At 35.4% G+C, this 24,193-nt stretch overlaps 1 protein-coding gene across 1 annotated transcript; it reads left to right on the top strand.

Annotated features, from left to right (window-relative positions):
- Positions 1-261: 261 nt before the first annotated feature.
- Positions 262-23,940, top strand: avpr2aa (arginine vasopressin receptor 2a, duplicate a). Its single transcript, XM_073875285.1, has 7 exons — positions 262-687; positions 10,324-10,731; positions 15,336-15,694; positions 15,774-16,019; positions 17,916-18,062; positions 22,409-22,892; positions 23,205-23,940. Exons 3-7 carry the CDS (start codon positions 15,338-15,340, stop codon positions 23,432-23,434), a joined length of 1,464 nt encoding a protein of 487 aa, XP_073731386.1. The 5' UTR covers positions 262-687; positions 10,324-10,731; positions 15,336-15,337; the 3' UTR covers positions 23,435-23,940.
- Positions 23,941-24,193: the final 253 nt, after the last annotated feature.

The raw sequence follows: 24,193 nt of genomic DNA, 5'->3' as shown, positions 1-24,193 counted from the left end.
AAAACTTTTTTTAAATGAATGTAATGCATAATTTTGAGTCAGGAAAAATGTGTTTAAAACGTTTTGTTTATTGAACAATATTTCAGTACATTTTAATGTTTTTTTTTCCATAATATTTTTGATTCAACCTTTAAAAATGTCATAAGGGTACAACTGTCATTTTTATTTCTTAGGGGCATTCAAGTGCAACCTTTGACTTTCTAGTTGCACCACCTGACAATGAATTTACATTTTAAAACTTCTACTGGATGCTGGTATAAGCTTTTGCCGGGGATCTGTGCATTTTGCTTGTTTTACATTGGTTTTACCTAACACAGAAAGTGTACATGATTACATTAAAGTAGCTATTTTTAGCCATAGAAAGAAATCTACAAACTTTTCATTTAGCCATAAAGACCACCTGGGGAAAATCACTAAATATGCAACTAGAAACATTGCCAATGATAAAAGTCAAAGTGAAAAATGAAGAAACTGTACCACACATTAGGTGGCGCTGTGGTCCATGTGACTGCACATACAGGTTGTATTCAGGTCGAAGGACTCGCACGGGACACAAATTTTAAAGTGATCCATTGTCATTTTGCACATCGTCATTTATCTAATTCATCTTTCGAGCACAAGTGTACAACGTCGACATCGCGTTTAGCGGATGGCACGAGGCTGGGATTAAGCACATTTGAAGCAAACGTATTTAACATATAATACATGCCAAGACTATTCGGTCAATATCATTATCTAATTTTTGATGGAGGTGGCGTTTAGCGGCTTTATCGTATTATCCTAGAATCCCAACTATGATATGTGAAATTTGTTTAAGGTTCCGAACATAAAATAATGCCAAAGAATGTTAAATTATTTGAATTATTTAACAGTTGTCTTAAACGACTAGGTTGTACGGACAATTGCCCATTTTACAATTTTGAGGTACCAAAACAAAAATAAGTATTAGTATTTTTTTTATTAAAAAAAACTTTTATTATGCAAATACCTTTTATAAACAGCACAAAAGTAAGCAGGACTGTATTAATGTATAATTTAAATAATTAAAACATGGGCCTGGTTCTTGGCCTCATTTTGTTTCCCTCTTTAGATTCTGGCATTTTGTAATTCTTTGAGATAGTTTTACATCAGCTTCAGCTCTTATCATATCTTTCATGATTTATTTTTGCTGAGATATTACAACTCTCCCAATTTCCCCTGAGTGCTGAAATCACTCCATCAATTTTGTGAATGCGTGACCCTGACATGTATATGGAGTAGATTTAAGAGACCACAATACATTAATAAAGGGAATCCATCACATTAGCCGTCAAAGAGCGAACTGATTCTTTACCCTACAAGCCATACAGTCTCTCTCTCTCTCTCTCTCTCTCTCTCTCTCTCTCTCTCTCTCTCTCTCTCTCTCTCAACCTACCTCGAGGGACCATTTCTAAAAAGCATTTGATGAATCAGCTTTGTTAAATCCACATCACAGCAAAAATGTTTTTTGTTCTAAAAATGTTTTTTATACCATCTACACTGCTTGTGATAGTAATGTGATACAAAAACATTAGAAAAAACACAGTAGATGTGTTGGGTCTGTCTCTCCTTACTGCTTCATTATTTAAGTACATTTAATACACTTTGAAGTCAGTATCACTAAACACTTATGGCCTGTTACTACACCTAATATGCACACAGGCTACAAAGACTAACAGCTAATATTACTAATGCTTCTTGAGAAAAAAATAACAGTAAATGGGGGGATGACACTTCTAGATGCCTGATTTTTGCAATGTAAAATGATCCTCGGCACAAGTGTGGTCTTTGTGCTTGTGTATTGTGATAGGGATTAACTTCGTGTTTCATTTAATGTTAACACAGTACAGTTAACAGTACACAGTCAGAAAAATGTACAAAACTCTTCTGCCCAGCCTGCTTGGTTGTAATTTTGCATGGTAGGTTGTTTCAATCCAAAATGCTGGGTTGTTTTAACCCATCACAGGGTCAAACAGAAACAATTTCTGGGTTAATTTGAACCCAGCTGCTGGGCTTGTTAGTGTTTTGCTTTTTTTCAACCCAACGTAGGGTCAAAAAGGGACAAACTCAGGTGTTGGGTCAAATTGACACGGAAAATTTTATATTAGAGCCAACAACTGGTTAAAACAACCCATCAGATTAAATTACAACCCAGCAAGTTAGGTTCATCTCTTTTTCACCCAACATTGAGTTGAAAATAGCCTAGCATTTTTTAGACCAGCTGTTTTAAGTCAACTTCTTTTCAGACCATTAGTCCTTTACCAATGAGCTCAGTGCACATTAAAAGCTGGCTCACTTAAAGATCTATTTTTGGACATGACCAAAACCGATAATGAACAAATAAGGGAGTTGTTTACTTTGTAATTAGCCCTTCCAGTTTCACAAATTTAACACATTCATGTCAATCTGCAAATGCATTGCAAAGATGGCCATTATCCCATTAAAAGTGTGTTCAGCCAATCATGGCAAAGTAAGACTTTTTTTCCCTTTAATTCATGCTACAATTTTGAATCTCAGTGAGTTCTCAGTGAGAAATTTTTTTTTAATGAATTTTTTCATTCATTAAATTTCACATCCAAATGTTTTCAAGGGGCCACTGGCTTCTTTGCTTCTTCCGAGAACCTTTTTCTGAAAACAGGTGTCTGTTTTTTCTTTAATTTTTTTCATTTATGTAAGGCATCATTAAAAACAAGAACGAGACCACCTCATAGATTTTCTTATTAAAAGGTAATTGCTGCAACCATTTAGTCTACACAACATCTCTTATTGTTGAGCATAAACACAAACAAACCCAAATCTACTTTGAATAAGATACACAACAAACTTATTGTCACTGAACCTGGCTACATGGCAAAAGGGAACCCTTATTTACTCAAATGTGACTTGCATCTGTGTACAAGGTAAAGAAAGACACAATATGCCTAATGAGTTTCTGCCTGGGGCTCCTTTACTCTTCTGACTCCACCTAGACACTGACAACAAGGATTTACTTTTTATAAACACGCACGCACGCGCACACACACACACACAATTTTCTACTCTCTTTCTCCAAAGCCTGAGAGTGTGACTTCAAGAGGAGGTGTTTGACCCCCTTTCAGCTTCAGAAATGCCTTAATTCTACGTGGTATTGATTCAACAACGTGCTTAAAGCATTCTTTAGAAATGTTGGCCCCTATTGATAAGATAGCATCTTGCAGTTGATGGAGATTTGTGTGATGCACATCCAGGGCACTAAGCTCCCGTTCCACCACATCCCAAAGATGCTCTATTGGGTTGAGATCTGGTGACTGTGGGGGCCATTTTAGTACAGTGAACTCATTGTCATGTTCAAGAAACCAATTTGAAATGATTTGAGCTTTGTGACATGGTGCATTATCCTGCTGGAAGTAGCCATCAGAGGATGAGTACATGGTGGTCATAAAGGTATGGACATGGTCAGAAACTATGCTCAGGTAGGCTGTGGCATTTAAAGATGCCTAATTGGCACTAAGGGGCCTAAAGTGTGCCAAGCCACCATCACCAGTCTGCACAGTAGTAACAAGGCATGATGGATCCATGTTCTCATTCTGTTTACGCCAAATTCTGACTCTACCATCTAAATGTTTCAACAGAAATCAAGACTTATCAGACCAGGCAACATTTTTCCAGTCTTCAACTGTTCAATTTTGGTGAGCTTGTGCAAATTGTAGCCTTTTTTTTCCCTTATACATACTGGATGTTTTTCCCTTTTCACACCATTCTTTGTAAATCCTAGAAATGGTTGTGGGTGAAAATCCCAGTAACAGAGCAGATGTGAAATACTCAGACCGGCCCATCTGGCACCAACAACCGTGCCATGCTCAAAATTGCTTAAATCACCTTTCTTTCCCATTCTGACATTCAGTTTGGAGTTCAGGAGATTGTTTTGACCAGGACCACACGCCTAAATGCATTGAAGCAACTGTTATGTGATTGGTTGATTAGATAATGGCATTAATGAGAAATTGAACAGGTGTTCCTAATAATCCTTTAGGTGAGTGTTCATAGCTGTTTGAAGTCAGTTAGTTTAACTGTTAGTAAAAAATCTTTCACCTTTCAGACCAAATGAATTGTAAAAAAATATTCGCAAATCACATGCAATTTCTCTTGCTTTGTAATTTTAGCTTCTGAACGCATCTATATTGCCAACAAGATGTCATATTCAGTCTTGTCCACACTGTAAAAAATTATATCAAATTAACATATATTTTTATTATTACTTTATCTTAACAAATCAAGTCAAATAATTTTAACTTGTTTTTCTTAAGGTATGTCAACTAAACTGAAAATAGTAGGTTAAATTGACTTACATAAGCAAGTTGCTTAAACTTCATGCTGCCAGTGTTAAACAAGGGTTTCTAATATTCATTCTATACCTCTTTTTACCATCTACCTTCATCTGTAACATATAGCTTCCTTTCAGACCACCTTTTTCCAGCTTCTCTCACAAATGAATATAATAATAATCATCATTGCCAGAATTACTGAATTACATCAACACTCTTTCAGTCCTCCAAAAAAAGTAAATAAACACATATGCACATAAAATAGGTTTGTTCAAATCATTAGTGTGAGAAGCAGAGCCAATATAAATTTGAAAAGACAGTTAATACAGCGCTACACAATGATTTCATTTTCTCAGCTGCCCGTCTAATTGCCCGAGTGGTTAGCGTAAAATGGAATACTTTGTGTTTGCGTTTGTGATGTAATGCAGTTTTCTTTAAATTAAAGTTTCCAACATAACATATCCATCTGGCATGTCTGAAGGCAGAAGTTTAATTTTTTCGGTGAAATATCCCTTTAATAGCTATCCCTTGTGACAACTTGCCCCAGTTTCACATATATGAATGCCTCTGTACTGTACATGTGTTAAGTACACTCATAAGAACACCACCTTATACACACACATAATATGTATACAAACTGTATATAATATACAGAAACATATGCTTCATATTAATACTTACATCTAAAGGAACTCCAGGTATGAGTTCAAGGTAATTACTGTAAGTAAACAAGGCCTTTTATGTAAAATATATCTTGTAGTCATTTTCAGTGTCAGGTCTCATTCATGGCTATTGCATGTGTTTTATTATTTACTACTTACACTTCATAATCATAACACAAGCAGGAGTGATATTCAAGCAACCCTACACTGTGTTAAGCGTTACTTTATGTGCAGTGTAAATTTTCATATTTATTCATTCCAGTGGCATTAAGAAACTAACAACTTAGCAGCTAAGGGCATTGGCTTTTGATGATAACAGAAAAATTATTTACAAAATAAATAATGGATGAAATTTAGGTTTGTTCCACCCAAAACTATCGTATGACTTTAGAAGGCTTGGAAAGACTTAAAGGGGACATATCATGAAAATCTTTCCATGTTTAAGTGCTATTATTGGGCCCCAGTGCTTCTATCAAACTATAAAATGTGAAAAATAACAACCCAGTAACTTAGTTTTGGTAAACCATTCTCTGCAAGCATGTGAAAAAATAGGTCATTGTAATTTGGCTCCCCTTGTGATGTCAAAAGGGGATAATACTGCCCCTTAATCTGCACTATCCAACCACGGCACTGCCATTTAGTGCAGAGATCAGCTCATTTGCATTTTAAAAGACACCCAAAACGGCATGTTTTTGCTCACACCTATGTGGCAATTTTAACTTGCTATAATAAATTATTTATACATTATACCACGGGTCTGTTGAATGCTGCATTCTGATTGGCTGAGAAATGTTCTATGGGTGTTGATTATTTTTCTGTAAACCGCACACCTATCTTTTCAAATGTGTTAAAAATAGGCACCAGAGCAATGTTTGTGGTAACCGTGGTATAAGCGGAATAATTGACTCCGGCCCTCTGAATTATTTGAAAATAATGCACACCTGCGGTGTAACGGCACTCCGCTTCGCGTCGTGCCGCATTACCACCTTGGTGTGCATTATTTTCTTATAATTCAATGGCCCGTCGTCAATTATTCCTTACGTATTTTGAGCTAAAACTTTACATATGTACTCTGAGGACAACAAAGATTTCTTTGGCATCTTTTAAAAGTCTTGTGAAATGTCCCCTTTAAACAGCAAACAAGATATGGACCTTTTTATAGTGTTTATATAGAGCTTGACAGACATGGTTGAAAAGTACTTTTATGGCCAAATCTGTGTAACCATTCTTGGAAATGTCTGATTTTGTGTTTCACAGAAAAAAATACAGGAAGGTTTAGGACAACATCAGTGAGTAAATAATAACAAAATTTCATTATTTCATTAACTTTGGATTGGTTTACTTGCACTTGGTTTGTTTTCTCTTTAACTTTCCCAGCCCCGAGACAGATTCCTAAAAATGTGTTTTCTTTTCATTTTGTATAGTATAAACACATCAAACCGTGAAGTTTGTCTATTAGACGAAGGTTTTTGTAAAATTCAAATTCAAAGATATGGTTATAGAAAAAACAGAACAGGATAACTTTGTAACCAAAGTTTTTGTGTAAAAGAAACAAATCCAAATGATCCAGAATGAGAAAAAAATGCTTGTGAGAATTGTGAGTTTGTTTTCAGGCATGTTGTTTATGAACGTTGTCTTCTTGAATACAAGCAATGTTGCTTAGAGCAGTCGATAATTGTTGCCATTTTGTCTAACGTTGTTTGATGCTGTGTACCTTTTATCTCCACAATAAAATCCCAGGAGAAATTCCCCTAAGTGAATCAGTATCCCATGTCTTTTCCTCACACTAGTCCCCATATTAAGCTTATTGCTTGTCAGTATGTCGCCTCCTTGCAGTTCCAAGAGACTCCACATATATCCTCACATATTTCACATCTCTGTTTTCTTGCAACAGACTGATCTCACGGATTGTCGTGTTATAGTCACGCAAACTTTGATCAAGTTATTCGTATCCATGGCACGAAATTCAGCTTTATTTCATGCCTTGAGCATGAAATTGCATGCTTTTCGAATTTAAATAGTTTTTCGTGTGCGTTGCACTACTTTCTTTTTTGTTTCATTTTATGTATTCTCATTGTTTTTTCCTATTTTCTTACCATTGTCGCTTGGGGTTGGGGTTAGAATCACTTTGGGGTGGTTTCCCAGACAGAGATTAGCTTAAGCCAGCACTAGGCCTTAGTTTAATTATGAAATATAACCAGTTTTAACAAACATGCCTTACTAAAAACATTACTTGTGTGCATTTTGAGGCAAAACAAAGGAAACTGATGTATTTAAAGATATGTCAGTGCAAGTTGTTTTCAATTTGTACAGCTCTTAAATTAATTTTATTCTTTAAAAAAAGGGAGAATATTTTAAAATGTCTAAAGATTAAACGGTCATAAACCAAAACTGGATAAAATGTAAAAAAATCCGTAGAAATTGCAGCTGGGTTGCCGGTAATTTACCGTAGATTTAAATTTATTATTTACTGGCAACATTTTGTTCAAATTAAAATGAACATTTTACATTTACAAGTCTTTGTCTTTACAGAGTAAAACTAAAAAAACAGCATCAAGCTAAACATTCTGGGAAACAAAATCTGAAGCAAAAAAACAGAAAAAGGTTGAGGATGATTTCTGGTTCCCAGAATGCTTTGCATGAGGCTGTTTTTGTATAGTTTTATTCTGTAAAGATAAAGACTTGTTAATATTTAAAATTGATTTAAATTTGAACAAACTCTTGCCAGTAAAAACATAAATTTAAATCTACAGGAATTACCGGCAACCAAGCTGCAATAACATTATAAATTCTACAGAATTTTTTTTCAGTGTATGACAAAATGATGTATGTAAATTGTCCACATGTTTATAGATGTGTTAATTATTTCCTGTGCTGTTTTTTTGTTTTGTTTGTTTCAATATGTTTGTTTGTTTCAATATGTTTTGTTTGAAATAAGTAAAATGCTTAATAAAAAGAATAAAAACAAATTAATTTTATTCTAAAACTAGTCTAATCCCTGTCCGGGAAACCGCCCCTTCACTGTAAGCCCATACAGGTTGATTGAACTTAAAAAAATTATGGAAACTCGTTGCCCTAAAAAAGTTGTTGAAATAACAATTTTAAGTTTAATGTACTTAATGTTTTTATTTCTTCCAATATTCCTGCACTCTTAACCCGGATTAGTTGACATTACTAGAAATTTGTAAGGAAACCGGAAACCCATTTGCATATAACTTTAGTTTTTATCACTTTAAATTACTTTTGATGTTATAAATGGTATTATAACACAAAATTATGACTTTAAGTCAATCATTGAATAAACGTGATTCTCCACAGAAACACACACAAAACTGTGTTTTTGACATACATTGTCAGTACTGTGGAGAGACATCCAATAAAATGTTCTGAACAGGGTTAATGTATGGAAACACTGATCACGTGAACAGTGACTTCACAAAATTATAAATACAACAAAACAACATCAATAATATAAGAGCTTGAACCTATATAACACTTTATTAACAAATGTTTGAGTAGAGAAAGTTCTTATCAGTTTTTATTCTGTGAAAAGCAGAAAATAATCAAAATCAAAATATTCATTATGGGTATTCCTCACAACATGAACTAATAATTTTAAGTTCATTTTACTTGAATGTTTTAGTTTAATGGATTTTATAAGCTTAAAAGTTAAATCAACTACACTTTTTAAGTTTTGGCTTCAAAACAGAAAATATTAAGTGATGTTAACTTGATTGTTTAAGTAAAGACAATTTCTGGGTTAACAGTGTTTATGTTACATTTTTAGACATCGTAACCCAAATCTCTAACCACAACTCCAGGCGAGATAGTTTTAAAAGCAGAAGAAAAACCTGTAGAAACCAATACATAAAAGTACATCCTAACGCCATCCCCAAGCGACAATGAGTTAAAAATAGGATAAAAAAATGAGAAAACAATACATAAAATTACACAGAAAAAAGTTGTGACACGGACACGAGAAACTATTTATAGAAATTTGTGCGAGTGTTACGAAAAAGACATTTGTGCTCAAGGCACGTAAAAAAGCTGAATTTCGTGCCATGGACACAAATAAATTGATAACATTTTGAGTGACTAAGACGAGTTTCCATGAGATCATGTTGCAAAATCGACATATGCGCAATGAATTATAATAATTTTACTAAACAGAAAATGATTCATTGAATTTAATCAATTTTTTTAAGGTAAGTGGTTGCAATCAATTTATTTAAGCTACATTTAAACAAAAAAGATTAGTAAAGTAAAATAAAATATAAAACTTTTGTTTAAATGTAGCTTAAATAAATTGATTGGAACCACTTACCTTAAAAAAATGATTAAATTCAATGAATCATTTTTTTCAGTGTATTACAACAATTATTTTTTTGTCTATACCTTCCGATTTGAACAACTAAACTTTAGTTCATTTGGATTCTTCCTTAACCCATTTCTGGGAACCTGTTAAAGCCATTTCTAGGAACCTGTTAAAATGTTGCGCCCGAGGCATTGACATGCTTTGGTTCCTTCAGCACTTTTCAAGTTTTTTGATGACAATGACATACAGATGCATGCGTGGCCAAACAAATAATTTCTCAGAGGAAAACAGCTGCCACTGTTTTTTACTCCCTGCCAAAGAATTGTCTGGAATTGCAACTCAATTTGCAATAGTATTTGCTAAAAACATGCAGCTATCTGACCCTTATTCTTCTCCAGTAAGGTTCTGAAAGCGTTTCTTATGATAAATGTCCTGATGATTTGTATTTGCATGATTTATATTGCATCCTACTCCACATCTGGTTGATTTGTGCTAAAAATTGTGTTTCAAAGATATTTGATAAGCAAACAATAATATAAGTACATAAACAAACCATCTCTTTGTGACGCAGAAGAAAACACACAAAGGTAAGCATAACTAAGTGAAGTTTATTGAAGCAGGACCGCAAAAGAGCAACAAATATCAAGCGGGTAAACAACTTAATATAATTGGTGGTAATGATGGTGTGCCGGTGTGGATAATTAGAGATCGGGTTGTTTAAGTAATGTGACAGGTGTGGCTGACTCTTTATGTATTTATAACGTAACACAGTGAAGGAAATCATTTGCAAGTAAAAGCAAAGGAATGGCACTTTACAAGAAGTGACAAAAATAGAAACAGATTGTATAAATGTCAATCACATGGTGTCATCCCTAAAACAACCGCCGAAAATAGTGTCACACCCAGACACACCCAGTCCAATATAAATGTGAAAGCAAATATTTATACTGATTTCATACTCTCAAGAGCATTGCTACCAGAAAGACAAAGAGCTTTCATATACTATCTATACTTTGTGTCACAGTGGAGATGGATGTATACAAGTTGAACACCCTGCATCATTCTCTGGCTCCTCCTCCATCTTACAACACAAGAGACCTGAGAAACAGGAGAAGTGCTTAGACGAGACTGAGACGGAGAAAGAGAAGTTACGTAAGAAATATGCTTAAGCAATGTTCAAGTTCAATGCCAAGCTATAGCACACTGGTGCTTTTGGTGGGAAATTAATGTTTAGACTTAGTCTATCATGAATGGACATTTCTTGGATTTCATTGCTTATATCTGCTGGAGTGGTACTTTAAAAAGTACAACTTTGAATTCTGTGCATATGGACTTGGGAGAAAGCAAAGGATGCTGAAATAACTCAATGCTATTCATCAGTACTGTCAGCTCAGAATACACATGGATTATTACGGCTGATTTCCAAAAACAAGTAAGTTTATTTATTTTTTTAACAAAACACACTGCAAAATAACAATCTTGTTTTCCTGTAGAAATTTTAAAGCATTCACTAAACAAAATAAGTATAATACTGGTTTTTAGAGAAAATGAAATTATGTAAAAAATAATTCCCAAAAAATGTTTTCCTGTTTAAGCATTTTATTTACTGTAATAATAACATTTTGTACTAATGCTTAAGGTAACAGTGTGCAAAAAGGTTGTATTTGTTAACATTAGTACATACATTTGCTAACATGAACTGAAACTAAGCAATATAGGTTATTAGTATTTATTAATCTTTGTTAATATTTGCTATACGATTGTTTGTGTTAGTGCATGCATTAACTAATGTTAACACACTCTTAGAAAGGATGTGTTATTTTTTACACATCTTTTTGTGTTAAGCTTTTAACACATTATGTGTCATTTTGTGTTGATTTTGTATTAAAATAAAACACAAGTTGTGTCAAAAGTAACACAAAATGTGTTGTTTCAATAATTACACAGAGATGGGTGGATTCTGGGACAACGCATTTAGTGTGTTGTCCCAGAATCAACACTAATGTGCTGTTTTTAACACATCCGTTCTAAGTTATTTTGGATTTTAAATTGTATTTGCAAATGCTGAAATTAACATAAACTTAAATTAATACATTATGTTAAAGTATTATTGTTAGTTTATGTTAATGCATTTGTTAACAGCTAATGTTAACAATACAACCTTATTGTAAAGTGGCACCATTTCAAAGTTCAAATGTGGAAGCAAATATTCGAATGTGCCAAGAGATCATTTACAGTGTTTTAGTAAATGTTAAAGGACAAATTTGTGGTTAGTAAAAATTTAAGCAAATAGTACAATATTATAAAAAATTAATTATTAATTATAAATCAATTAATTATAAGACATAACATCAGGTCACACTGACAGAACGTAGTGTTCATGGGCTAGAGAGTTTATTTCGTAAAAAAATTAATTTTACCTTACTGACATAAAGTCATATTTTAAATAATTTGTATTTAATTCATATTTTAAGGAAACAAAAAGGGAGAAACTGCTTTTACAATGAGAGTTATGCATGCAGCGATCATGAATATCTGCACATGCATGTGCATGAATGTGTGCAAATTCATAGTAAAATTGTATACAACTGGATTATCAATCAACATACCTACTACAATATAAAATAAATAACAAGAATATATTGGTTTGTCACTCTAAAAAATGCTGTGTTGTTTTCAACATTGTTGATTAACAATAACCCAGCAGTTGAGTTTAAACAACCCATTATTTGGGTCATTTTTAACCCAGCAATGTGTTCTGTCCAATAGTGACCCAGCCCTGGATTAAAAACAACCAGCACATTTAATAGACAGACTGGTCACCTTTAAAACACAAAAGTATTTTGTACTGTAAGCGTTTTACAAACCTGAGCATTTTCTCTGTATCATAAGTTATATTTAGCCTAGGTCAACATTTATGCAACATCATACAGTACAAACGGATCCCACAGGGTACAGCTTCAAAGACGAGTGAAAATGACAAAGCAAGGGTAAACTGAACAGCTCATGCATCAGATGCTTCAGGGGACGACCTTAAAAACCTGTGCGACAGGAACAGACGTGTTATTAATGACTGCACCTAAAAGACACTTGCTGTTTCTCAATCAGAGGTTTATATTTCCTGGAAAACAACAGTAGAATGTTAGATAACTTTATGCATTTATCAGACACTTTTATCCGAAGCAACCTACATTGCATTTAAAGGTATACATTTTGTTCCCTGGGAAACAAACCCTTATCCTTTATGCTGCAAAGGCAATGCTTTACCAATTGAGATGATGTTTTTATCTTATGCCAGTGCTATAAACTGTATTCAAATTTGTGCATATATGTACACACTCCCTATGGATTATGTTTTCTCATAAAAATATTATTTAGAAAAAAAATAAAATAATTTACACTGTTCATTTACAAGACAAAATAATTGCAGCATTCACACACATGCCTCCTTAATGATCAATGACTGGTTGTATGTTTTGTGACTTTTGTGCATCTGCTTTGTCCTCTTTAGTAGCTGTTAATGATTCAGGAACCTCACTTTGGTTTTCCAGCATCTTCTGTACTTTGCAATTGAGAATATAGACGGTTTCATCAGACACCGCATTGTCATGGTTAGACCGAAAGGAACTTACTATCTATTTATTTATTAGTCTGGCTAGTTTCTAACCTGATATCTGAAACAAATACCTAGTCGAAAAAACAATTTGGATTTGGTTTGCTAAAGGCGAGGGAAGACGATAAGCGTGCATGAACTGTGCGGAGAGGTTTGGCAGCATGGCAAGAATTCAAGGATCTGTAGCGTATACATTAATTTTACACAGTAACGTTAGCTCAGTGTAATAGTTGATATGTGTTAGATATTATATATGAACGAAGGTAATTTACTTCCCTTGTTATCAGAAATAAACTACTGTAAAATGACTGTTGTATTTGATTATACAATTTTGATTATACAAGTTTGGGCCACCAAAGTCGTTTGTTTATGTTGCTGCTGCTGAAACAATCTATAAATACTGTATGATATTGAGTTCCAGCTTTTTACACTTGATCAGTGTTAATTATTATTTTATCCTTTTAGCCTCTGAAGGGCAGCACTAAATAATTCGCTGTAGTGTACTGTACATCCATCAGTGTCCAATTCTCAATGCACCTCCTTCTTTCTGTTTATTTATGTAAGTCAAAGTCTCAGGCTTCCCCTCTTTCTCACACTGCCAGTCTCGTTTGTGCAACTGATATTTTTGTTTGTATAATTTATTTGCAGGGTCAAGAAAATAAACCATATTTTATAAGGATCAGAGAGCAGATGAAAAGAACGCTCGAAAGCAATAGAAATTTGGGCGATGGAATGAAAGCAGATAGAGAACATAATCGTTGAGAGAGAAATGAATAGGGAGTGAACATAATAAACAGATCTGGATGGGTTTTCGGGAGTCACGTCTATTTGGGAAAAAAATTATAAAAGATTTGTTAACGTTAGTTAAGGTCATGGGTACGGTTCCCATTGAATGCACTGTACGTTACTTTGGATAAAAATGTCTGCCAAATGTATAGTTCATGCTAGCTAATGTATTAAAGGGCACCTATTGTGCCCATTTTTACAAGATGTAATATAAGTCTCAGGTGTGCCAAGAATGTGTCTGTGACATTTCAGCTTAAAAAACAACAGATAATTTATTATAACATGTTCAAAATGCCCCTATTTGGGTGGGAACAAAGACACGCTGTTTTCGTGTGTGTACCTTTAAATGCAAATGAGTTACTGCACCTCACTCCCTTACCAAAAGAAACAGTCAGCGCTTTCAGTTAAAATTGATGTGGTTACAGTGAATATAGTCTGAGACAATTGTATCTCACAATTGACAGACAGTGTACAACTAAGGGGGAAGAAACTATGGAAATGCAGGACTGTCAGTCAGTGGCCCTGGGCGGGGCTTTATCAGTGTGACATCACATTAACAAAAGAATCAAAACATCATGTGCTTTGTTTTAATTTGGATAAAAAAGTGGGTGGATTTTTCTCATTGTAGATTTGTTGTGTCCACACACTGACACTGCTAACACACATTTTTTTCTAAACACCTTGTAAAAGTGGATTTTGCATGATAGGTGCCCTTTAACTAATGTTAAAGGGATAGTTCACCCCAAAATGAAAATAATGTCATTAATGGCGCCCTCGTGTTGTTCCAAACTCGTAAGACCTCCGTTCATCTTCAAAACACAATTTAAGATGTTTTAGATTTAGTCCAAAAGCTTGTTGACCCTTCATTGGAAATCTATGTACGGTATACTGTCCATGTCCAGAAAGGTAATAAAACATCATCAAAGTAGTCCATGTGACATCAGTGGGTCAGTTAGAATGTGTTGAAGCATCGAAAATACATTTTGGTCCAAAAATTATGACTTTATTCAGCATCGTCTTCACTTCCGCGTCGGTTGTGAAGCGCAAGACTAAAGTCACGTGACTGCAGTGACGCGGATGACGTGTTATCCTCAGACATGTTTGTGAAGTTTTTTTTTTCAAACTTACAGCGCACACAAAAATAAGCTGGGGCGCACCAGATAACACGTCAGCTGCGTCATACGTCATCTGCGTCACGTGAATAAAGTCATAATTTTTTTTCTTTTTAGACCAAAATGTATTTTCGATGCTTCAACACATTTTAACTGACCTACTGATGTCACATGGACTGCTTTGATGGTGTTTTTGTTGCCTTTCTGGACATGGACAATATACCATAAATAGATTTTCCATGAAGAGCCAACAAGCTCTCGGACTAAATCTATAACATCTTAAACTGTGTTCAGATGAACGGAGGTCTTACGAGTTCGAAGGGACATGAGGGTGAATCATTCATGAAATTATTTTCATTGTTGGGTAAACTATCCCTTCAATAAATACACCCTTTTTGTAAAGTGTTACCAATTGTTAAGATTGTAATTTGAATTAATACATCTAATTTTAAAACATTTCAAATATTTTGTTTACACGAAGCAATAAAGTTTTTACTTTCATGCAAATTATGCTATTCTCTGCAGGCATGGGGGAGAAAGTTTGGGATATATCAGTCCATGCAACTGCTGGATTGACCAACTTCACCTCTTCTTCTTTTTCTGAGCATACTGGGCTCAATAGCACCATAAGAGATGGATCATACTTCTGGTTGCTATCTCAAAACGGCTCCATCAACGCCACACAGTCACCCGCTCTGCTCGGGGAGAGGAACATGGATTTAGCTCGAGCTGAGATTGGAGTTCTTGGTCTGATTTTAGCTCTCACAACACTAGGAAACAGCTTTGTACTGTGGGTTTTGCTGAGGAGACGCAAACACAATGCACCCATGCACCTATTCATGGTCAATCTGTGCCTTGCAGACCTTGTAGTGGGATTTTTTCAGGTGAGTTTAATGTAGAACTGTTAATGATTCATGTTAATATTTCCAAAAATGTATTCACATGCATGATGTTAATTTGCAGGTGCTCCCTCAGCTTTTATGGGATATCACAGAGAGGTTTCAAGGTCCTGATGTGCTGTGTCGCTCTGTGAAGTATCTGCAGATTGTGGGAATGTTTGCATCCTCTTTCATGATTGTTGCGATGACATTGGACCGCCATAACGCCATCTGCTGCCCCCTACAGGCTTACAAAGGAGGGGCTGTTTCACGCTGGAACACAACCATTATAGTGGCCTGGGGTCTTGCGTTTCTTCTCAGTGTGCCACAGGTACTGTATTAGTTTATATTATATATCTAATCGCTACTATATATAGTACACAGTAACAGTACTGTTTAAACGTTTACAAGCTTTGCACAGAGCCAAGAATAGATGCGAACTCTTCGATATTGTTTAAAAAGCATCTCAGGGTGAGACCTCAAGAAGCTGCTTGATAAAATGCCTATAGTACAATTTTTACAAATACTACACTATCATAAAAATTTTTCAAAAAGTGATCCCAAATTGTCACTGGGGCAGTACCCTTTAAAAAAGGTCCTAATATGTAGCATTTAGGTACAGATCGAGGGCAACATTCCGATTTCTCTGATGAAGCCAACATGGAAGTGACTTAAACTGTAAACTGTATTACTGGCGGGCCGCTAGAGGCTGCCTCCAAAATGGAGACAGTTCCCATAGACCCCCATGTTAAAATGCCCAACTTTACAGCACTTTTTGCCTGGTACAAAAAGTGATTTTGGTCTATATTTTGCCCTTCATGACAACTGTGAGAGGGGGTGAGTTTTTTTGTAACTCGTCCGTTTAAATTACATTAAGCCTTAAAGTTCTGCATAGTTAAGGGTGTGGTCACTTGAGTGACAGGTGAATTGCCACTGCTGTCACAACCGTTGAGCTAGTCAGGCGGGGTTTCGAAATCAGCCACCTCAGATTCACCCCATCCCGCTTTTTTACCCATTTTCGGTTATCCGCGAGTGATTCATGGTAACGTGCTGCCAAGATGGCGACGGCATGCTCTGCCAATTATTGGCTTAAAAAAGCTCTTCACAAACCTATGGATGATGTCACGGACACTACGTCTATATTTTTTACAGTCTATGGTACAGATATGTATACATTTGGCACGAATGTGTACCTCTTATGAACACTTTAGGGGCAAAAGTGTACTTTTTAGAAACGGTACCACCCAAGTGACAACTAAGGAACATTATTCGACCATTATTTTCTGAAAGTTTAGGCAAACGGTGACTTAACCCAAGAGTTGTGTTGTAGTCACGCACTTTTTTTTCGTGTCCATGGCACGAAATTCAGCTTTTTTCGTGTCTTGAGCACAAATGTCTTTTTTGTAACACCATATATGAATAATATAATATAATATAATATAATATAATATAATATAATATAATATAATATAATATAATCATTTAAAACATTTGTCCGTTTCTTTTTTGTTTCATTTTATGTATTTTCTTACCCTTGTAGCTTGGGGTTGGGGTTATAATCACTTTCTGTTACATTTTTAGATATCCTAACCCAAACCCCAACTCTAAGCCCAACTCCAGGCGAGAATAGTTTTAAAAGCGGAAGAAAAACACGTAGAAACCAATACATAAAAGTGCATCCTTACCCAAATCTAATCCCAACCCTAAGCGACAATGATTTAAAAATAAGGGCAAAAAAAGAGAAAACAAAACATAAAATGACACGAAAAAGAAAGTCGTGCCACGGACACAAGAAACTATTTATAGAAATTTGTGTGTCACGAAAAAGACATCCGTGCTCAAGGCACAAAAAAACTGAATCAAATTTTGCATGACTATAACACGACTTTCCATGAGATCATGTTGCAGATATTTTATATTAGGATTTTTTTGTCACAACATAATTCCCATAGTAGTGTTATTCCACTATAATTTTAAAATGTAGAAAAATAAAATAAGGAAGTGAACATTTCTAAACAGTAGCCTACTTCATAACTTAAAAAGTAGCAAGAGATGTTTGCTTATGCTAAAATCGTATAGATACATATACAGTAAATTATATGGCATGAGCTAAAGGATTGACAAAGAGGTCTACCTGGAATATAATTGACTTCTAATCACAGTGAATACTGTAGCAAATATATTGTGTTTACTTGCTGTTCCCCATCATTTGTTATCTTCTCCACAGGTATTTATTTTCTCCAGGTCAGAGATTACTCCAGGAGTGTTTGAATGCTGGGGACACTTTGCTGAGTCCTGGGGTCTGAAGGCTTACGTCACCTGGATGACTTTAGCTGTATTTGTGCTTCCTACCGCTATTATCACCGTATGCCAGGTATTGGTAGTTTCTTTACATTCCATCTCTGGTGCTTCAAGCTTGTTTTCCTTCTCATGTCATTTATTTGAATCAGATATTAGTGAATCAATAGCAGTTCTGTCCGTTAGTCATACGTGCGCCAGCGTACTGTGGAAAAGTCTTAGTCCACCATACTACCATTAGATTTGTTGTTTTTGCAATTGTATAGTGATCATATATAATTATTTCTCAGTTTCCTTATAAGAATACAACCAGAAAATACAGGAAATGTGTATGTAGTATTAAAAACAGTATAAAAGTATAAGCTGAAGTGTCAAGTATTTAGTGTAAACTCCCCTTTCACTTGAGCAATAGCAGGATCTCTTAAACCTAAATAAAATTAAATCCTAAATTCTAATTCTAATCGATGACTTCATGACTTCAGTCTCCTCAAAAAAGCTCAAGATGTGTTTCGTGCCAAGAGAGGTCACACTAAATACTCGCTGCGTCCGAAAACTCACTCGTTGCCTTGCTGCCTCATGAGGAAATGACTTCGGAGGCGTGAAGGCAGCTCAGAGAAAGACTTTCGGACGCACTTCAAAGGCAGCGTGTTTGAAATATAAAGAGAGAGCGCCTTTGTGATAACTAATCACATATTTGAAAACTACAATACTAATTTCTCGCTAGAAATGCAATAAAAAGGTGTAAAAAGTGAATATCTACCTTTATTTACACTAAATTGGTGGTCCAGTCGTCCTTAGCCGCCATTTTATTTTTTCGAACTCGACCGGGCTCGACCAATCACATTCTTATTGTACGCTTACGCATAGGTATCTCAGGAGACAGGAAGTAAACCAAACATTGAATTCGGACATGCCTTGATGAATTCCTGCCTTGGAAAGCTGCCTCAGAAGGCAGCAATTTAGAGTTTTCGGACGCAGCCACTGACTGATACCTGAAGAAGACATTTAGTTCTGACAATTTTTTGTTTTTAATTTTGTGTACATATTTCCTGTATGTATCTTAAAAAAGTGAAAAATAAATATTTATTATTAATATTTAATATTATGTCTTTACTGCCATGTGTTTTCTGTGCATTACTACAGCATTTATTGGGAATGTTCTTAAAAGATGTCAAACTTCAGGCCTTATACACTGCTTTAAAAAATGACTTTCTTACTTATATTTTTGTTTTGTTTTAAGTACAAATATCTAAAAATGATTAAATCAAGATGCATTTTCTTGATGAGCAAAATAAAATGGTTTTAGACCAAAAATATGACATTTAAGTGAATTTGTGCATAAAACAAGCAAAACAATCTGCCAGTGGGGTACGCACAAAATCTTTTTTATTAAACGCTTAATTCAAGAAAATTAAACAAAAATTTGCTTACCGCATTGACAGATTTTTTGCTTGATTTTTATGCACAAATCCACTGAAAACTAGACTAATTTTGCTCATCTAGAAAATTAATCTTGGTTTAAGAATGTTTAGATATTTCTACTAAAAACAAGACAAAAATACTAAGTACTTACTTTTTTTATAATGGGGTGATTCTCACGAAAACTTGGTTTTAAAAATGTCAAGCATGAAAATGTAAAAATTGCTTAAATTTCCTTTTTTTCCCACCAGACATTAAAAACCAAAGTCTGGAGAAAATGGGAACATTAATTTAAAAACTTTTACTTATCATTTAACACTTTTTGTAACATAATTTAAAAAATTAGTCCTAAAAAATCTCATTACCGCAACAGTCAGAAAACATCAACACTGACATATTTTCAAAATGACATGACAAACCTGAAAGAACATAATTTGGAGATTCTGCACATGCATTTAAAATCAAAGTATTATGCTTCTATTAATTAAATTAACATTTAATAAGCATCTGTTGCAGTAATGATAATCAAAATGTCGTGTAAGCATTCTGACAAGACAATATTTCAAATGAACTGTAAAAAATGATCTTACCTGGTAGCCATCTTGAAGTAACTGGTCCATGTGCTTGGTCACTCAAAATCAAACTTTATTAAAATTCTGTATGTGTGCTTAAACTGTTCTCAAAAAGTGTTGCGGAGGATGAGAACATCAGGCATGGACACATCATTTTCCTAATTTTTCTTCATTATTATTATACATGAATATTCAGTAAATATTTTTTCTGTCATCTAAGTAGTCTAGCAAAACATCCATTTATTTTTTTTCTTAATATTTTTGTGTTAATTTGATTAAATTACAACATAACGCATGTTCAAACACAGCCGGACACATTGCGGTAAGGAGAATTTCAGCAGAAAATGAGATAAAATTTACAATTATAAATTCTTATGTTGAAATCACACATTGTGCAAGGTAGAACACAGTATTGTGTTAATTCTGATGCTTTTTAATGTTACTATATTACACATTTTAAAGCTAAAATCATTAGTGCCGTGGTGTTTCAATGGTTTCGTGAGAATCACCCAATGATAGCATAACTCTGTTGATGTGCGTTTTTGGTAGGAGTGATAATACAGTACCACATGTAAAGGGATATGGTACACTAATAGAAAAAAATTGTCATAATAAGTACCCCAGCATATTTGGAGCAGTACCCTTTCATAATATGTACCAACCCATTAGGCACAGATATGTATTCATTTTAGTAGCAATTTGTAACTTTGAGATAGTAACATATGCTTTAGTACTATAGTAGCAATATGTACATCTGAGGTACATATATGAACTCTTTAGATTCAAAGCTGTACTTTTCTAAAGGTAACACCCCAGTGACAGCTGAGGTACATATTTTGACCTCTGTTCTCTGACAGTGTAGTTGTAAAGGCAAATGGCCAAGTTCTCTTCTTCAAAAATGTTTCAAAAATAAGTCTTAGTTCATCCCGTGTGCCACTACGGAAATCTCATCATTATTTCAAGCAGCTGTTTGGATATCCACCAGAGTTATGACTGATGTGACAACTTCATCATCATTTTTTTATTTTAATACTCCCCAAATGATTTCCGTCTCCTTTATGTCTTTGTGTCAAGAGCCATCTTGATAAGTTCCAGCTTAATATATTTTTCCTTGCATTGTGTTTGGTCTACATGACTACACTCTAAATCTCGCTAGTTTGGCTACTGGGAGGTTTAGATCGTGTCACAGAACAGAAATATTAATTTCCTGTCCTCTTTTGAGATTTGCACACTGTCAAGGTGATGAATACATATTATGCTGACAATACACTGTTGGGATTAACACTGTTTCCAGTGGGCTGACAGTATTTTGAAGTGTGTTGGATCCTCTGTCATGTATCATAATGCTTCAGTTCTCTAGCATCCCTGTTAAGATTATGATCTCTGACCTGGATGAGGAGTTTAGGTCGGAGTCGTTCTATTTCAGGAGCAGAATTCTCTAACGTGCAGATGTTTCTTTCCTACAGCTAATGCGGTTCCCAAGAAGGCAGATTTGTTTGTGTTTGTGTTTTTGTCGCTTCGATAATACATATCATATTTTAATGTAAAGGATTAGTCAATTTTCTTTGAAAGAATCCATATAATTTACTCACCACCATGTCATCCAAGGTGTTGATGTCTTTCTTTGTTCAGTCGAGAAGAGATTGTGTTTTTTGAGGAAAACATTCCATGATTTTTCTCATTTTGATGTGCTTTGATGGACCCCAGCGCTTAGCAGTTTTGGTGCAGTTTGAAATTGGAGTTTTGAAGGACTCTGAACGATCCCAGGCGGGGCATGCGGGTCTTGTCTAGCGTGGCGATTGTCATTTTTGGTAGGAAAAATGGAGGAATGTGCACTTTTGAATCACAACTTCTCGTCTTCCTTTGGTCATGTGACGTGCCAGCGCGACCTCATATAATACGTCATCATGTCAAGAGGTCACGGATGACGTATCGAAACTACGCCCCAGTGTTTACAAGTGTGGAGAAAGAGGACCGCTCAAAGTTGTTGTATGTTGAATGATAATGTCTTTGTGTCAGTATATTGTTTAAAATGGTCCGCAAATGTGCGTTTCATAAATGTAAAACATGACCTTTCCACGTCATTGCGCAATTAGTCGCACAGCGAGAGGAAGAGGAGAAGTTGTGGTTTAAAGGTGCATATTTTTTATTTTTCTTGCCAAACATGACAGTCGTTTCGCTAGATAAGACCCTGAAGCCTCGTTTGGGATTGTTTAGAGTCCTTTGAAATGGCAATTTTAAACTGCATTAAAACTGTTAAGTGTTGGGGTCCATTAAAGTCCATTAAAATGAGAAAAATCCTGCAATGTTTCTTCTCGACTGAACAAAGAAAGACATCAACATTTTGGATGACCTGGTGGTGAGTAAATTATCTGGATTTTTTTTAAGAAAATGGACTAATCCTGTAAACATGTGATTTTTGTGCGTCTAGGTACGAATATTCAAAGAGATCCACGACAACATCTACCTGAAATCAAAGCACATGGTATCTGCTGATATGAGGAAGAACATGGTGCTCTTTCACTTCCCCATTCTCAAAAACCAGACCAGACAGAAAGACACAAGAGATAATCTCTATAAAGCAAACAACAACAGTGACTTCTTACCTTCAAACACCTACAGCCCTAAAGATTCACATTCGGAGCCAGATTGCCGTGAAACGTCTTGCACGGACAGCTACGGTCACAAAAACTGTTACTCTGCTCTTCAGAGGAACTCTTACAACAACACCAAACCTTCCTTAAACCCCTCTTTTTCACCTTGCCACTCACCTTCACCTCTTTCAGGTGTGTGTAAAGCTATGTCCAAAACAGTGAAGATGACTCTGGTTATTGTTCTGGTCTATACCATTTGCTGGTCCCCCTTCTTCATCGTACAGCTCTGGGCAGCCTGGGACCCGGACCCACCTGACCAAGGTAAAACTAAAACTAAAGCATGATGTACCATACAACCATGACATTTCTCTTGTATTTTTCCTACAGGAAATGTCCTGCAGATGCCCTTGCTCTCTTTCTCCTCTACAACATGCACAGTAAAGCCCAGGTCTTAACACCAATAAATTACCCAATTCCCAAACTGCTCCTCCATCACTAACCAGATGTTGCTATCGCATCACCACAAGTCCCTCACAGCTGCTAATATACACACACATATACTGTATGTTCACTTACTCCAAATCAAACAAAGTAGTAGTCACAATTTAAATAGCTTTATTTTTCTGGTCTCAGGTGTGGCTTTCACCATCCTCATGTTGCTTGCCAGTCTCAACTCCTGCACTAACCCATGGATCTACACGGCGTTCTCCAGCAGCGTTTCCCGGGAACTCCTAACACTGCTGCGCTGTCGGCCAAAGGCCCGCAGGGGCTCTCTCCACGACCACTCCAGCGACATCCACACCTCTATCATCAGGACAACCAGTTCCGATCCATACAAAATAACCAAACCCCCCGACTCCTGAGGGCCGATGGAGATTGATACTGTAGCTGCCCCATGCAGATTATTATATAACATCTGCTAGACGCGTTACACAGATTTTTAATGACATGCGGGATCTGCATCATCCAGAACATACTGTACGCACGTCAGATTAATGGCCAGATAGGATCAAGTTGTCCATCATTGTGCATGGGAGATAAAAACAAAGTCTAAACTATGAAGGAGGTAAGTATCGAGGCTTTAACCCCAGAGACAGTGTGATTTATGGGTGAAAACCCTATCTGGGGTAGAAATAAAAACGCAGGCCAAAATAAATGTGGCGTAAACATAGCAACAAGAACTATAATGACAAATATGAAGTAAACCCAAATACAGCAACAAGAGATTATAAAGAGGTTTATTTTCCAAAAATAAAGACTTAAAAGTTTAAATAATGCATTCCATATTGGACAAAACAAGACGTGGGTCCTTAAACTCAACATGTGGTGGTAAACCTTGACTGATTTATATTTATATCAGTGACACATATTAAATAATAACTAAGCTGTGGGAAAATAACTAAGTTATGTTTTCACTAAAACACGAGCAATTTGCGAAAGAGCAACAGTAGATTGCACAATAACCATTGAATTATTTATAGAGCACTTAAAAACGACATTCATACTGTAGGTTTTATAAAGACAGCTTAATGGGAAGTCATAAAGAATATGGAAAAGAGAAAGGAAATGAACTGAAATAATATCAGGTTACACAAAGTGCCTTGAATGCCACTGATGTCCAG

Source organism: Misgurnus anguillicaudatus, chromosome 13, assembly GCF_027580225.2.
Source record: "Misgurnus anguillicaudatus chromosome 13, ASM2758022v2, whole genome shotgun sequence".
In the NCBI taxonomy this organism is placed as follows: Eukaryota; Metazoa; Chordata; class Actinopteri; order Cypriniformes; family Cobitidae; genus Misgurnus; species Misgurnus anguillicaudatus.
The sequence above is the reverse complement of the archived record's forward strand: the minus strand, read 5'-3'. Positions and strand labels throughout refer to the sequence as shown.

What these genes read in the sequence shown, in the direction of transcription:
- avpr2aa (XM_073875285.1), top strand. Translation starts at nt 15,338, where the DNA reads ATGGGGGAGAAAGTTTGGGATATATCAGTCCATGCAACTGCTGGATTG. An exon ending in CTATTATCACCGTATGCCAG is followed by an intron (nt 18,063 to 22,408) that starts GTATTGGTAGTT and finishes TTGTGCGTCTAG; the next exon opens with GTACGAATATTCAAAGAGAT. An exon ending in CCCGGACCCACCTGACCAAG is followed by an intron (nt 22,893 to 23,204) that starts GTAAAACTAAAA and finishes TTCTGGTCTCAG; the next exon opens with GTGTGGCTTTCACCATCCTC.